Source organism: Myxine glutinosa, chromosome 6, assembly GCF_964187855.1.
Source record: "Myxine glutinosa chromosome 6, kmMyxGlut1.1, whole genome shotgun sequence".
NCBI classification, from domain to species: domain Eukaryota; kingdom Metazoa; phylum Chordata; class Myxini; order Myxiniformes; family Myxinidae; genus Myxine; species Myxine glutinosa.
The window spans coordinates 73,300,528-73,317,624 of NC_136266.1; the positions used below are offsets into that span (position 1 = coordinate 73,300,528).

General features: G+C 43.1%; 1 protein-coding gene across 1 annotated transcript; it reads left to right on the forward strand.

The window, feature by feature from the left end:
- Positions 1–1,837: 1,837 nt before the first annotated feature.
- Positions 1,838–14,844, forward strand: WNT9A (Wnt family member 9A). The gene is made up of 4 exons (XM_078781049.1): positions 1,838–1,926; positions 2,243–2,499; positions 7,171–7,436; positions 13,672–14,844. Exons 1-4 carry the CDS (start codon positions 1,838–1,840, stop codon positions 14,176–14,178), a joined length of 1,119 nt encoding a protein of 372 aa, XP_078637175.1. The 3' UTR covers positions 14,179–14,844.
- Positions 14,845–17,097: the final 2,253 nt, after the last annotated feature.

The window sequence follows — 17,097 nt, forward strand, 5'->3', positions numbered from 1 at the left end:
GGTTGTGGACGGATTCGAACGAAATTTGGCAGAGATGTAGCGTATGTGACAAGGACGAAATTATTAGACTTTAGTGAAGATCCGGATTCGGATCCGACTACTAGAATTTTTAAAGTGATTCTTCACCATTGGGAGATAAAGCCAAAAACGATACATAGCACGATATCTCAAAAAGTTGTGAATGGATTTGGACGAATCTTGTTGGACAGGTTGTGTGTGTGACAAGGACAAATAGATTCAATGTTGGTGAAGATCCGGATTCGGCTAGTAGAATTTTAAAGTGATTCTTCACGATTGAGTGATATGGCCAAAACCGAGGGGTAGATCAAGGTATGAAAGACTGGATCTATGGTCATTCCTGTGATTGATTTTGACTAAATGTGATTCTGTATTGTGATTTTCTGGTCTACTCTGAGATACAAAACGTAAACTGTTCACCAGGTGGAGGTATGTTCTCTACTGAGTGCTGTTCTAGTTAGGGATTGAATTTGTAATTTGTTCAGGGTGCCAGAGATGCCAGAGATACCAGAGATACCTACTCATTGCGAATGACGCCATGGGATATTTAATGTCAACCAGTTAATTTCGGGAGAATGGGATGCCCAGTTTAACGTCCATCCGATGAGCGGAGCATACATTGATTACACATTGCTGACGTCATGCGGTGACCAAATCAATGGGTCGGGGTCCTTCCCGATACCGGGTTGATCATGTCGGACTTAATTTTCAGGAATGCGTTCATGGGATGGGGAGGGGTTCCACATACATCCTTTATTGAACCACAACCTTATGACGTCGCTTATGGCTGCCCCCAAAAGCTTTTAAGGGACGAGTTGTTCAAAACAAGCCTTCGGCACATTTTCCTCCAGAGTGTATCAACAAACAAATGGAACCGAAGGAGGAAACGCTTCTGGTGATGCTTCGCGCAAGGACCACCTGATCGATTTGAGAACTCCCCTTGAAAAAGACCTGCCGAGGTAAGAGAAGGTGCACGATGACCCATGGGTGAACGCAGCGAGGACGGGAAATGTCATGAGGCTCCAAGGCAGAGAGCGATTTAAAAGGGAGGGAGGATCCGCCATTATAAAAACAAGGAAACCAACCCAAATGGCTTTTTTGCGCCGAGAGTACACAAGCGCGATGGGGCCCGAAATGAAACCATGTGTGGATAACACGTTAAACGATGGACTTTCCCCCCATAAACTCGAACATCTAAACTTTACCGCGTTCGATTTCGGTGCCACAAAAACGCGTTTTCAGGGTTTCTCCTTGGAAGGTGATGTCACGCGGACGCGCGCGCGCGCGCGAGACCCACGGGTCACGTGACGCTCGCAAATGCTTCGCAGCGAGGGTTGTCCGTCTGTACGAGAGGTGTACCAATGCAAAAGCGGGAACGCTAACGTCTTGAAAACGAGCTTAACGCAGCGCTCGGCGCTCGGCGTGAGCGCGAATGACGTCACGGATGTTGATCTCATTTCGCCCGAGTTCTTAGATCTTCGGTGGGGGTTCGGACGTCCGCAGCACGAGCGCACTTAGCGCAGCACGGCCCGCGGTTTATACAGTGGAGACACGAGTTGTTGGCCGAGTGACAGCACCGAGTCCGAGGCGCGGGAGTGAAAAAGTCCAGCGACGAGGCTCATGCGCCTGGTCATGATCTGCGAACTGCGAGCGACCACACCCATCGCTGTCGCCGCTTCGCCAATCGGTAACGCGGGGGAGGGAGGTCACCCGGGAAAGGCTCTTTCCGCCTGGACTATAACAGGGCGGGCGGCCCGTCGGGGTGCTTGATAAGGGGTCGCCCGGTGGAAATGCAGAAGCACGGCGCGGCTCAAGCACCATGCGGCTTCGACGCTCGTGGGGACTCCTGTTTCTCACCATGAGACTTCTGGTGCTGTGCGCGGTCACGCCCGTCACCCCCTACTTTGGGTAAAACTCGCGGGACCTCTCATCGCTGTGATCACTCGTTACAATGGTCCAGGAGAAGGAAAAAAATATGACGGGATGGAGTAACAACTCACGAGTTTATTTATTTATAATTTCCTCATTAATTGCTATACAGAGTAAACAAATCTTTCGTTGGTGAATATTTTTCTAAGGAGGGTACATCGTCTGCCACATGTATGGATAATGGATATGTATGTATGTTCCAATGAGTAAGACCCGGACTTGAGCTGTCCAGCTTGCCTAGAGCATTGTGCGATTATAGGCCTAATTCAACACCCTGTGCGTATACACGTTGCAGACTCACCGCCAAGGAACCGCTGTTGGCGCTTTTCTCGACGGAACAAGGAGGGTCTTCGGCCTCCCAGCGCCTCAAGGCCTGCGAGCGTCTCAAGCTCAACGGAGAACGACGGCGGCTGTGCCGGAGAGACCCCGGTGTGGCTGAGACCCTCCTGGCCGCGGCGGAGCTCGGAGCAACCGAGTGCGTTGCGCAGCTTCGTGGAGATCGGTGGAGTTGTGATCTGAGCGAGCGACATCGACAGAACCTTCTGAAACGAGGTGCGCAGCACAAGGTCGACTCGAGATAAGGCCCAATCTGGTGCTCCTGGGGCGACCCCTGTTGTGTTCGCAGCACAGCCACGGATAAGCTCATGTGTATATATATATATATATATATATATATATATATATATATATATGTATATATATGTTATATATATATATATATATATATATATATATATATATATATATATATATATATATATATATATATATACATACATAATATGTATACTAGCTTGGCTCGGCTCGCTGCGCTCGCCTCACCACGCGTTGTTACAGAGGAACGGGCTTATTTTATCTGAGGATAATGACTGTACCTGAGTTGCTGTGTTGTCATGATTTACACCAATCATAATATAAACAATTATTTTGCACAAATGTATTTGTTGTGTTTGTGATATTACATTTTTATAAGCAATTTAGGTTGAAGATTTAGGTTAAATGTTTTTTTTTCAAGAAAGAACCCCTCAGCACATACATAGGGGAGGGTTAGGTGCAGACTGGAAATTTGGGACGATTACACCTCACCACACATAATTGAAAAACACCTCACCACCACATAATTCAAAACACCTCACCACCAAGTAATTCAAAAAAAATTCAAAAATAATATCCTTAGGACATACCGACGGGAGAGATATGTGCATACCAGAAGTTTGGTACGATTTCACAAAAGTTTGAGGGAGTAGTTCAGTGACAACACAGGACAAGACTAGACAGACGCTGCACATATGTATATATATATATATTGGCCACAAAGCCCCCTGCACGCAGTTAGAATTTAGTTATAATTTATCTGCATGCTCCCCTCCATTTTCCACACAAATTTGAATTTTTCTCCATGTTCTTCTGGACATGTTCTTCCATGTTGAGGGTTGGAGGTCATAAAAGCAGCACCTGACAGGTGTTTTGAGGTCTTCAACTGTTGTTAGTCAGCGATGAGAAATTTCCTCTTTCACAATGCCCCAAAGCGAGTTGTCACATGTTGTTAAATCCAGACTTTGAGGAGGCCACACTATCTCAGATCCACGTCCGATCCATCGTCCACTGAATTTGTCGTTGAGATATTCTCTGACTGCGAGGGAATAATGTGCAGGTGCACCATCTTGTTGCTGGATAGCTGTTGCCTCGAGACCTCTCTCACGCAGTTGTGGAGCAACCACATCTGAAGCATGTTCAAATAAGCAGTATGATTGACACTTGTATCGAAAATGATATGGCACTATCAAGTGATCTTCTGAAATTTCTGCCCACATCATGACATGAGGAGGATGCTGTTGAATTTCCTCATAAAAACTAGGATTTTTTTTGCACCAAAAATATACATTCCTGGATCGATTGCTGAGGTAAATAGCACATTCATCCGAAAAAATATGCTTCGTCTTGATTTAATGGTGGGAAATCGCTGCAGAAAAGACTTGCTCTAAATCAAGTCAAATCAAGGATAATCCCTGTTTAAAAAGCCTTATTCTCCCATGACCGCATCGTGTCACGCGTAGGAGCTGGCTTATCGAACCTCTGCAAAAATCTTGTCCTTATGTCTTCAAAACTTGCTCCTTTTCATGCGCAGTTGTAAACCCAAACACAAGTAATCAGTCTATCTTCTATTGTGCACTCACTGGTGTCCATCATGCTGAAGCCGTACCTGGAAAACAAATAAAACAAATTAGTAACAGAGGACACACTATTATGCACAGGATCTTTGTGGCCATTCTGTGTATATATATATATATATATATATATATATATATATATATATATACAGGACATATATGTGCATATTATATGTGGGTGAAAGACCAGGGTGAAAGACCAAAGGAAGGAGAATGAGTAAGTATTTTTAATCGCCTTACTCGAGGAAAGTTTCATTCATTCCACACACAGTGCACCACTGGCTGTTCGTGCTGTGGAAGTCACTTGTACTGTTTGTGTATGTCAACATCTACCTATTCTGTACACAAAATAAGGAACTTTCCATCCATTTCTACCACCTTAAGGCTCTATACATCCCCCTTTCTCTTCCCTCCCTTTACCACCATCTCACCTCTTCCACCCTCTCAAGTTCTTCCAATCTTCCATTCGTATATCATATTTTTTTCTCCAACCATTGAGCCCTTAAATACCCTTAATATACTGTGTTGTGATTTCCTCCTTTCCCTCACCTATTTTCGTTTCTTAGTTGTCAGTTGTTTTGTTTCTTTTCTGTTCATCCCCATCTTCCTCTTCCTCTTATTTCTGTGTTCTTTTCAGTGGGTGTGCAACTTATTCACCCCTTCGTGTCCTTCTCCCCCGTCTCCTTGATCTAACTCTCATGTCTACTCTGCTTCTGTTGTTGTTTCCTCCTTTCCATTTTGTTCCCTTCCATTCTACTCCAAACCAAAATATGACTCTCACTCATGTATAAAAAAGATATTCCCAAGAGCTACACAAGTGAGACAACAGGAGCATTAAGTGATATCAAGAAACCACAAGTAACCACTCAGATATTAAGTATCAAATTATATCAAGAAACAACTCAGAGGAAAGTATTGATATTTAGGAAACATTTGAAGGTTCAGATTTGCTAGTACACAGTAAAGAAGGAAGAGGACACCACAATGGAGAAGTGGGTGGAAGAAAAGAAGGAAATAGAGTGTAAGATGTTGCAGAAGAGAGAGAAGCAGAGCCATGGGGCCACCATAAGGAGGTTTAACGAAACCAAAGAGCAATGAGAGTTGAAACCGAACTAGAATAAAGAAAGATAGGGAGGTGACAGTCCTACGGTGAGCGAGACGAGGAATTCATGGGATTATGAAAGGACAGATGTCAATCATCCGCAAAGCTTGAATTTTAATTTTTTCCAAGGAGTGCCAAGCTAGAGGACCTCCAAACCATAAAGCAGGAGGACCTCCAAACATGAGAACAGTATGCTCAAGCTGGGGTCCTACCTGTAGGCAAATAATGATTTATATCTCTACAGGTGAACCATAAAGAAAGATTTTGCAGAAAAGAGGAAACCCCAAATCAGTCTCGTGGTCTACCAGATGATCTACCCACGAATGAGTGAATGTATTGAACCATTCCCAGTTATTGAGTAGTTAGGCTTGGAATTTTGAAATTTGGTCATGGTACCGGCGATAGCTCGCCTATTCTTTGCGAGGAACATTGTGGAATCTTTAGAGTCCACCAACTAATTCCGACAGATAGGAGGCCTGTTTAACGTCCATCCAAGGGATGGCGCACACACATTGGTGAATCACCCTGTAGGTGAAGCACGGGATGACAGTTTATAGCTGTTTCGGGATTTGAACCCAGACGAGAAAGCTAAGAGCTGAGAGCGCGAACCTCTAGGCCATCCTGCCAGCCCTTGTGGTGGATGAATGGACATTGTTAACAAAGAGAAGAGTGGTGGAATCAAACCTAAGTCTGTGGTGGCAGTTGTGCTGGGCATTCGGGAGAAATTGGAAGGACGATAATCCATGAACAACAACAAGTACAACCACAACAACACAAATAGAATGGTTCGATAGGAAGGTGGTTTTAGGGGAGTGGAAAGGGAAATAAAGAAAGCAGTTTGAAACGAGAACGGCACTCAGTAGAGAATATACATCCGCCTAGTTGTCCATATCACTCAATGGTGAAGAATCACTTAAAAAATTATACTAGCCGGATCCGGATCTTCACCAAAATTGAATCGATTGTTCCTTGTCACACACACAACCTGTTCAACAAGTTTAATCCAAATCCATCCATAACTTTTTGAGCTATCCTGCTATGTATCGTTTTTAGCCCGATCTCCCAATGGTGAAGAATCACTTAAGAAAAATTAAATAAGTCTCATATCCGAATGCATATTCAGATCTTCACCAAAATCATATCAAATCGTCGTTGTCAGACACCCAACCGGTCCACCAAGTTTCGTCCAAATCCGTCCACAACGTTTTGAGATATCCTGCTATGTATAGTTTTTGGCCCTATCTCGCAATGGTGATGAATCACTAAAACTTCTACTAGCCGGATCCGAATCCGGATCTTCACCAAAATCTAATAATTTCGTCCTTGTCATATACGCTACATCTCTACCAAATTTCGTCCGAATCCGTCCACAACCTTTTGAGATATCTTGCTCACAAAGAGACAAATAGACAGATAGACAGACAGACAGGGGTGAAAATATAACCTCCATCCACCTTTGGTGGCGGAGGTAATAAAATTTCCAAAACTTTGCACTTTCTTGCTCAAAATACTCTTGAATCTTCCTCTTCTTTGTAATATACAAACTGTCGGGCAGAATTCTTCATCTTTACAAAAACTCTGTCGGGTAGAAATAAATGACTTAGTGCTGCTTATTGAAGCCACAATGTACTTGATGTAAGGAACATTAATATGACTGTCTTAATGATTGGATCTTGCTTATTATGACGTAGGTGTTCACCTTACTGTACCTTTCACCGATATCACGGCCAATTATCAAAACTGCACCGTTAATTACACTTTGTTTGCCTGATGATCGGTGAAAGGTCTGAAACAGCTGTTCAGAATCAGTGTTGAGATGCAAACTTATGCTTCTGACCTGCATTATATGGATAATTATGTGCCATGGATCTTTGCTGTGACGTATTCTCGAGTGCAATACGTAACAACTTCTCCATGTGACGTCACCTTTTATGACTGTTTCCTGCACAGCGTTCCGCGAGACAGCCTTCCTGTTCGCGCTGTCAGCCGCGGGACTCGCGCACGCCGTAGCGCGTGCGTGCAGCCGCGGACGCCTCGAGCGCTGCACATGCGACGAGGCTCCGGGCCTGAGGAACCGCCAGGCGTGGCAGTGGGGAGGCTGCGGAGACAACCTGCGGTACGGAGCCAAGTTCGCCCGCACGTTCCTCCTCCACGGAGAGGCGAGCAAGGACCTGCGCGCGGGGATCGATCGGCACAACACGCGTGTCGGAATCAAGGTGCCTCTCCGAGTGCTTACCTCCAATAAAACCTATATAGGCTATTAGGCTTATTAAACTATAGGATTGCAATGCAAATATCTATCATAAACTATTAATAAACATGACAATGTGTGCGCATAACGGTACATTGGGGGCGCTTTTCATTTCTAGCAGAATAGAAGACGTGGGTGCAATGGAATTATTAAAATGAAGGGCAGGACTCTGTCTTTCATCTTCAGGTCAAATTTGCGAATAAATACACGACTTTCCAAATGACGTCTGAATGCCAAACAAGGCCTTCTGCGCATGCGCCGTGTGCGTTTCCGGTGATTCGGTTCTGCTCTCCAGGAACTTTTAACCTGCCGTTGCCAGCGCAAAATTAAATCGGATTTTAAACAGAATTTCCAGCATTTAGATGAAAGAGAGGCAATTTCAAGATAGTTAACCATAATCATTCTGTTCCTGAATGAAAATTGGACTCACGGAAATATAATGAATACGAGAAATATCTGTGGATGAGAAGTATCAGGTTCGTACCATTTCCTGCTAATACAATTAGGGGCTGCCGTGAATATATATAAACACACCAACACCCTCCAACTTAGCAATGTATGCAAAAATATAGTATAAATTCACTTGTGACCCCGGAACCAAACAAATAATATATACGTACTTATTACAGCCCTCCCAGCTAATGTAGCTCCTCCCACACCCCTCCCCCTTCCCAACATGATTTATAGTAAATATGATCATTTTAAATTTACCCTTCGGTGCTCAGAAAAACCCAATCCAGATAAACAGTCCATTCTCCGGTAGCGGTTCGTTGGGGGTTTGTGTAGCGCACGTCTGTCCACCTTGCAACGACCCACATGGTCGAGAGTTTGCAGTACGAGCAGCTTTGAGTTCCGTGAGCTGAGAAAGTTCTCGAAGTCTTTCGTTCTGCATAGGCACAGCCCTTTCTCTCATGTACTTTTCCAGGTATTTTCAGCTTATTTCAGAAGCTGAGTTAGCCTGTTTAATTAACAATACTTATCTCACATAACAACAACAAACAACAACAACAGGCATTTTAAGGCCATTTTCCCTGCGAGAGTGGGGGTTAGCCTTGCGGTCCCCATGACAATCTTCTCCATTTTGCCCTATTTTCTGCATCTCCCCTTGTTAACCCCCTTGCCCGCATTTCTTCTTCCACCATCTTTAGCCAAGTCTTTCTCGGTCTTCCCCGTCCTCTACTTCCTTCCACATTCATTTCCATCACTCTTCTCAACCAGTCACTTTCATCCTTCCTCAACACATGACCAAACCATCTCAACCTGTTCCTCTTCACAGCATCCATCACAGGCTCTATTCCCATCATCTTTCGCAATTCATCATTTGTCTTCCTCTATCTCACATCATCTATCTGTCTATCATCATCTATCGTCATCATCATCATCATCATATATCATATATCTCATATAATCTATCTCACAAATATTTCCTCTATCTCACACACAACATGCTTTATGATGCCCTGAATGCCGACATTTCCCAGGTTTTCTGTGCATGTGCGCCGAGCGTTCTGGGGCGAAATATGTCATTTCGAAAGTTGCGCAATTTTGAAAGTTGGTTATTGACAATGTTAACGAAGTAGGTTAATTAATCAATGAGTTGAATTACTTGGTAGTTGTTGCATTTAAAGGCCCTTTATCGTAAACATAATTCACATGAGACAGACGTACAAAAAGCACCACGAGAGAGAGAAAGAGACGAGCTTTGTTTATGCACGAGTGGAGGAGGAAGGGGGTGTGGGTCGTGCTTCTTCTTGAAGGACACAATTATTCAAACCACGTTATTGTGGAGTTGGCTGGGTGAAGTTTTGGCGCAGGTTTCTTACGAACCGGCTGGCCAGGCCTGACTCTCGACTAGGTAGTCAAGGAAGGAATTGCAATTTGTTCAGGATGCCGGCGAAAGCTCGCCTACTTTTCATGAAGGACACGGTGGGATCTTTAACATCTACCAACCAATGTCGGCAGTTGGGACGCCAGCCTAACGTCCATCCGAGGGTCGGCACAAACATTGATCTAGGCTATGCTGCCAGCTCTGAGAGGTGGGGAAGGGTGAAATTTGGAAATTTTAAATGAAGACAAGGACGAGAAGGAAGGAGGATCGGGGAGAGGGAGGTGGGTAAGGACAGTGTGGGAGGATTATGGAAAGAAGGGAAATAAATTTGGGAGTAGAGAAGCATGGAGAACATCCATGGGGTGTGTGTCATAACGTCAACCATATTTGAGTATGTAATAAATAGAGGACCTCAAAGCACGAGATTTTCATCCAGAATATGTAATTACAGGATTGCGAACATTTTAAATGTTATTAGGCCAGCATATAATATTTGGTTTGTATTTCCATATGCCTACTTATAGACAAGGACGAAGAATAAAATTCTTTTAAAAACACAGACTTCACAAGAGTGCGATTCTAGGATATTCTACAGCTTGTTGGGCCACGTCTCGCCAAGGGAAACATGAGGAGATCCCGAAGTGACGTAGATCTGGGGAATACCTTGTCGTGCATCGTGGGGGAGGAGGGAAGGGGCACCCCACAAAGCACGTGCGTTTTTAGGTGTGCGCGTGCGCATGTGAACACGACTCTATGAAATAAATAATTAACGTGACAATTTGTCTACCCTGGTACCCGTGGTACCCACCAACAATGAGGGTCTAGTTGAGACCATCCTGCACTCTATGCATCATCATGGTCTCACTGGACCCTAACGGGTCCGAATACCATCACCTAGGAGATTAAAGCTGCTTCCAAAGCAGTTTATTTGGGTATTGAAATGCACTGTGAGGTTTGCCACTGCCTTTCCAGTGGTGCTGAGATTATAATTGTGCAATAAGCATGGATTGAAATGAAGAAGGGCAAGGATACGAGCCAACGCAGAGTTGGAAATACAACCAAACACTTCGTTTTTTTTCGTGTCAGCATGCGTCGCGATAAGATAATACATGGCATGTCCTTAAAACTTTTAATTACCTTAACATAGTCAATTATCTGTCTCCAAGGAGCTAAATATGTTAGGCTGGCCACCAGCAATTCATCCCTTGCCGCACATCTACAGGGGCTTGCCCCAGCCATTCAAAATAAATATACATCTTCTAGTAACCTGTGATCTTCTTGCAATCCGAGGAACCCATCGCAGGTTCGGCAGATATTGTGCTTGGAGGAACGTCACGTGATCACTTTGTGACGCAATCAGGTACAGCAAGCTTTGATCACGCATCACATGGTCTGTGCACACCAACGGGCGCATGTTATAAAAGGATCAAATTTGTGGTGGTCAACATATATTTGCATAAAAGAAAAACCACTACAACCAGAACCGAGACAAACCGTCGTGAAGAAAATTATTACCGAATGGATTTGCATATGGCACACAGTCCGAGCAGGCACAATATGATGTAAGAATGTGGTGACGTCACAACCAAGCCATTGCCTCGAATGTTGTCGAAGTGTGTTCCGAAGTAGGTTGAATAACATTTTTTTTGTGTACAAGATCGAGGCTCGTGTAAGAGCTAACATTAATCACAAAACGACAAACGGACACGTAAAACATGAGATAAAGGGAGCGGGAGACAAGATGGGGGGAGAGAGGGAAGCACACAAGCACAACAGCAGACAACAGGGACATCGGGAGATCTGTGGGAGGGAGAGGGCTTGGGGGGAGGAGGGACGGGAAGGGGGTGGGGGTGGGAGAGGTATAAAACACATGGACACTGCTAGAACTTCCAGGAAAGAAGTTGGAATTTCAAAAAAGTGGATCTGGGGTGAAAATAACAGGGGTATAAAAGATCAAGGTTTTGGATGGGGGAAGATAAGAGACGGAGGATGCCCAGTCGGCGACAGGCTTTGGAGGCCAGATTTGAAATGTGGTTTTCCCAGAAAAGATCATGGCAGATTGTGAGACCCAATGGCTTGAGTGACTGAACTTTTGGAGAGGATTGTTGAGAAAGTAGATGGGAGGGTTGTCCAGTCGGTCTTTTCGGAGTGACATAGTAAGAGTGTGAGATTTGTCAGGATTGAAAGACATGTAAGTAATAATTGTAAGTAATTGTAAGTAATTGTAAAGACATGTAAGTCATTTGAATTGCAATAATAGTTTCTCAACAAAGAGCAAATACTGTACATATTTACTTGAAAGGCTTTGCGTGTACAAAGCTGAAATCTAAAGGGACCTGGAACCCTTTGCGCCCCATTTCCATCGACGGGAAATGCTAATTGAAACCCCAGAGCAAAGGGTGTTATCTCACATGTGTCTGGAACTTTGAAAGAAAACAACCGTAAAGTTCCCAACTCAGCACTCTGGGACTGCAATAATGCCCGGTGTATAATATACACTACTCGTTAATGTGCGTTTCTTCAACACCACGAGGCACCTTTAAATAATACCCTGCTTGGGTTGTAGTGGTCCGGGCTATGTGCATGACAGGTCGCACGGTCGCCATAGCTCATTAGGTGTGTAGCCTGCTTCTCACTTGTGTGCGTCTGGATTCAGTTCCCAATCGAGCCAGGTCCAGCTGGTGTTGCGACAAGTATGTTGCATCGCGGAGCATACCGCCGTTAATTTAGCGAGCAAAGCCGGCTACACTGTCGACTTTTACACATGCTTGTGGTGCGATGGAATTATTACCTCCGCCACCAAAGGTAGATGGAGGTTATGTTTCCACCCCTGTCTGTTTGTTACTTGCCGAAAAGATTCCGGCAAGTATGTTGGTTGGTTGGTTTGCCTGTCTGTCTGTTTGTCTGTCTGTCTGTTTGTCTGACTGTCTGTTTGTCTGTCTGTCTGTCTGTTTGTGCGCAGCACTACGTCTACATCATTGCACATAGCATAGCCATACTTGACACACATATGTGTCTTGCCCTGGAATAGACTGTGCCCAATTTTTAACTCTCTAGGCCCAAGGCCTCCATTATGACGTCATAATTCGATAATTCGACAAGTACAAAACTTCATCCAATCAAGATGCGATTTCTTGAGCGCCATGTCGGCCTAAACTGGTGGAGAAAAAAAAAATGATGACGTCATCGGTCATGCGGTTCGGCCGCCATCTTGGAAAAACCGAAAAACTTTGCACCTCTATATCTCCGAAGGTGCTGAATAGAAAAAATTGAGACATGGCTAATTGTAAAGAACTTTCCATGGGGAATAAAATGTTAATGATGATGTCATAGGTGCCTCCATTATGACGTCATAATTCGACAAGTACAAAACTTCATCCGATCAAGATGAAATTTCTTGAGCATAATCTAGGAATAAATTAGTTCAGAAAACAAATAATCATGACGTCATTGGTCACGTGGTTCGGTCGCCACCTTGGAAAAACTAAAAAACTTGATCCAAAATGGCCGATAAAAAAAGTATGTACATTCCGGCAAGTCCTCGGTCTCTGACCAATTTTTCATCTGTTTGTGTGTCCATTTGTCTGTGAACAAAATATCTCAACAAGTTGTGGACAGATTCGAATAAAATTTGGCAGTGATGTAGCGTATGTGACAAGGACGAAATGATTAGATATTGGTGAAGCTCCGGATTCGGATCCGGCTTGTATAATTTTTGAGTGATTCTTCACCATTGAGTGATTAGCCAAAAACGATACATAGCAGGATATCTCAAAAAGTTGTGGACGGATTTGGACGAAACGTGTTGGACAGGTTGTGTGTGTGACAAGAACGATTCGATTCGATTTTGGTGAAAATCTGAATATGGATTCGGATATGAGAATTATTTAATTCTCTAAGTGATTCTTCACCATTGGGAGATCGGGCCAAAAACGATACATAGCAAGATCTCTCAAAATGTTATGGATGGATTTGGACGAAACGTGTTGGACAGGTTGTGTGTGTGACAAGGAAGAATCGATTCCATTTTGGTGAAGATCCGGATCCGGATCCATCTTGTAGAATTTTTTAATTGATTCTTCACCATTGAGTGATATGGCGAACCAGGTGGAGGTATGCTCTCTACTGAGTGTCGTTCTAGTTATACATGGTTTCCTTGAGCAAGCGGGGAGGTGGAGGAGAGAAGCTTTCACATAAAGGTTTTTGCAAATCTAGCTAAACATCTCAATGTGGTTGCTGTTATAGTTTGAGCCCATACGTTGCTTCTACTCGGATCATATAATAAGGGGAATTTGATTTCTCGTGTAAGAGCAAAACTTGTGCCAGTCTGATGTTTGTATAATTTTTTTTTGTCGCCATGGGATGTACATAGGTCGTACGGCGTGGCGTGCAGACCACGTGCAAGTGTCATGGGGTCTCTGGTTCGTGCACCGTGCGCACCTGCTGGCGCCAACTCGCACCTTTTACCGAGATGGGCCGTAGTCTCAAACAGCGCTATGATGTCGCTGTCAAGGTGTTCAGCATGACGAACAAAGCTGCGGGAGAGCGCACCATCGCCGGATCACGGCGGAGACCCAGGGAGCAGAGAGGTCAGAGGAGGACGAAGGTCTCCGATGGAGCACTGACTCCACGGGGCATTGACCTGGTGTACGTGGAAGATTCTCCAAGCTATTGCAGAGCGAGCCGATACTCCCCAGGCACGGCCAACCGGAGTTGCCAAAAAGGTCGCAATTGTGACAGCATCTGCTGTGGGCGAGGGTACAACACGCGTGTGCGCACTGTGCAGAAACCCTGCCAGTGCCAGGTGCATTGGTGCTGCTACGTGCAGTGTGAACAGTGCTTGAATCGTGAAGAGACCTATTCGTGCAAAGAAGGCTAAACCTAAATATCCACTAATACAAACGGCTCATCATGATCTTCACAGGACCCTCGTTGTTGGCGGTACCACGGTACCTTCAAATCGACCTAAAGTGATAAAGTCCTATCCTGATGAACGATGATGGTAGGGCTATGGGGAGCGAGATGGTGCATGAAGCTTCGGTGAAACAGAGAGACCCGGTCGTGCAATTGGGTGCGCATATTTGCCAGTAATCGCAGAGATCCGCATTCGATTCGTATTTCACCAAAATTATTTTTCCAGCTGTTTCGATTCGTAGTGGTGATGGACAGGGTATAGCTGGCTGGGGGCATAGCGATGGCGCTCGTCTGGTATAACCCATCCCTTTCGCAATAAACGCTTGTTTATGGAGCGTTACAGGTGGATATTCTATGATTTCAATCGCCCAAGGGTAGGGATGTTTAAATTTTATGCACGCGCACTCTATGTGTGTGTCGCACCATTTCCGGTCATGTCATGTACTCATGGGTCATGTACGAAGAACCGCACACGTATAACATGATATCTCATTAATATGAGAAGCTATTAATTCATCACATAATCATGTCACTCGATGCTCGTTCCCGAACGACCAGATAATTTATCAGGTGACTTGCAGTCTGACAATGTTTTTCCACTTTACTGGGCTAGTTGGGGCCAAAATGTCACATGGATAAGGTGCAAGAAACATTCGGTTAGAACAAGCAAAAGGTGCGTGAAGAATTTATGAATAAACCAATGCACTTTTTGGACATCCTTATGTATCTGTACATTCCAAATTTATGTATACTGGTGACTGGTGTATATATTCTATATATATTATATATATATATACATTTGTCCATAAAGTCATTGTGCAAATTAAACTTTTATAACATGATTTACAGATGATGGAAACAAACTGTAAATCGCATATGGAAGCATAATTACCCTGTGGGCATAGCAAAACATGGAGGTAAGCAATTACTTCACTCTGTCTGTCTGCACATGTCAGTTCTATGACTGAGGAACTACTCAATTTAAATTGAATGTTATATTTTGAACATGGTAGAGCACGAATCGGGACTTGAAACAGAACCCGAACCTGCAGTTTAGTAGTATTTTGTCTCTGAATTTGGTAAATTGCACAAAATCTCATCCCAAATGTGAAAGCCCAGACGAGTAAGGTAATTGTTTTAGTCTGTCTGCCTCTGAGTCAAGAAAAATTGAAAAAATCATTTCAAACAGGAAACTTACTGTTTTAGGGACATTATAGAGAACACAAACAAAACAGGCACAAATAGTAATTAAATGTGTTAAATTAGGTGGTGTAAAAGACGCTGCATCAATGGTGGTAAACTTTTGAATTTCTTTTAAATTTTCTACAACATTGAAATTCTTTGTTTTATTTCAATTGAATTATACATTTGAACACTGTAGAACACAAATCGCCTCTTTGGTACTTCCAAGAACCTCCAGCTTAGCAGGTGTTGGACAAAATATTACGCCATTTTACACCATCTTGACTAATCAATTTTTCCGCTCACACTCTCAGTGTTGGGGATATTGAGATTCAGACAAAATCATGACTCGTAAGAAATATATGTCGTGCTCGAAAATACAAAGCAAGAGTCGAAAAGAACCTTCCCATGTCCTTTTTCTCAAGACCGCGTGTGGTAAGGGGTCTCCAGCTCATCAAGTTTTGCTCATATTGATGTTGTTTTTCATGTTGTAATTACTGTTGTTAAATCCAAATCTCCCCTGGGTTCCTGGTGAATTGACATTTTCTGATGAGACAACTTGTACATCAGTAGTAAGGTGAACCTCCACAACTACAATATTTGGTTGCGGAACTACGACGATTAAATCTTTCACATATCAACTTGTACCAGCAAGACTGGCTCCTTGACACCACGTTTCGAACGTGCAACGGTTCTTGAATTATCTCTATCCAGACAAGTGGGTCAGTCTACCCTAACCCTGATCTGACCCCATTGGACTGCATTTTATGGGGCGATGTAAAACTGTTCTTTACTCATTGAGGCTTCATTCTTTGGATAAACTTAGGGCTACGATCACAAATACAATTCATGAAATTTTCAGCAACAACTAGATAATTTTTTCAACAAGTTGAAAATCGCATTGAATGATGTATTATGAAAGATGGCAGTGATGTTGAAGGATACAATTTGAGCTGTATTAAGTAAAAACCTTATAAATTATGCTTTCATGCAACATTTAGAGTTTGGTTCTTTGATTTGTACTTAAAAGGTTGTAAAAGCTCAAAACTGCACAAGGACTTTATCGACACCCTGTGCATATATATACATAATATATTTTTATATATATTTATAAATATATATATATATAAATATATATATATATATATATATATGTGTGTGTGTAACTAAAACAGGTGACGAGACCACATGCTTTTGCCGACATAAAAGGCAATAGATGGAGACATAAGGATGCACAAACCAAGCAATTGGTCAAATAAATTCCACGCACGGACAAACTTACCTTTCAATTAAAGGAAAACGAAGCAGTATGAAGTGGCCTGACTGTGATAATACAACATATATGGAATATATTTCTGTACATTCCTCTCATTGCTAACCCCGTTGTATTTTGTGTCCATTTAATTTATTATAAAGTTACCTTTAGCTCGATAGAATGTGTTTGTGAAACTGTTTTACAAAAGCAGATCAGATTTGAAAATGTGTTGCTGAATAAGAATATACTTCGCTCTTAAACAAAGCCCGTGGTTAAGAGGACTTTGTACTTTCATTTTACTTGGGGCGTATTTATATTGTTTTTTTATATTGATATTATTTTATTATTGATGAAGTGCTGAAAAATCGAACGGTATTTTTTGATGTCTATACAACGTGGAAAACATACTGACAGTTGTCCTTGGGTATTTATTTGGTCCAAATAAAA

What these genes read in the sequence shown, in the direction of transcription:
- WNT9A (XM_078781049.1), top strand. Translation starts at nt 1,838, where the DNA reads ATGCGGCTTCGACGCTCGTGGGGACTCCTGTTTCTCACCATGAGACTT. An exon ending in CCCGTCACCCCCTACTTTGG is followed by an intron (nt 1,927 to 2,242) that starts GTAAAACTCGCG and finishes TACACGTTGCAG; the next exon opens with ACTCACCGCCAAGGAACCGC. An exon ending in ACAGAACCTTCTGAAACGAG is followed by an intron (nt 2,500 to 7,170) that starts GTGCGCAGCACA and finishes TTTCCTGCACAG; the next exon opens with CGTTCCGCGAGACAGCCTTC.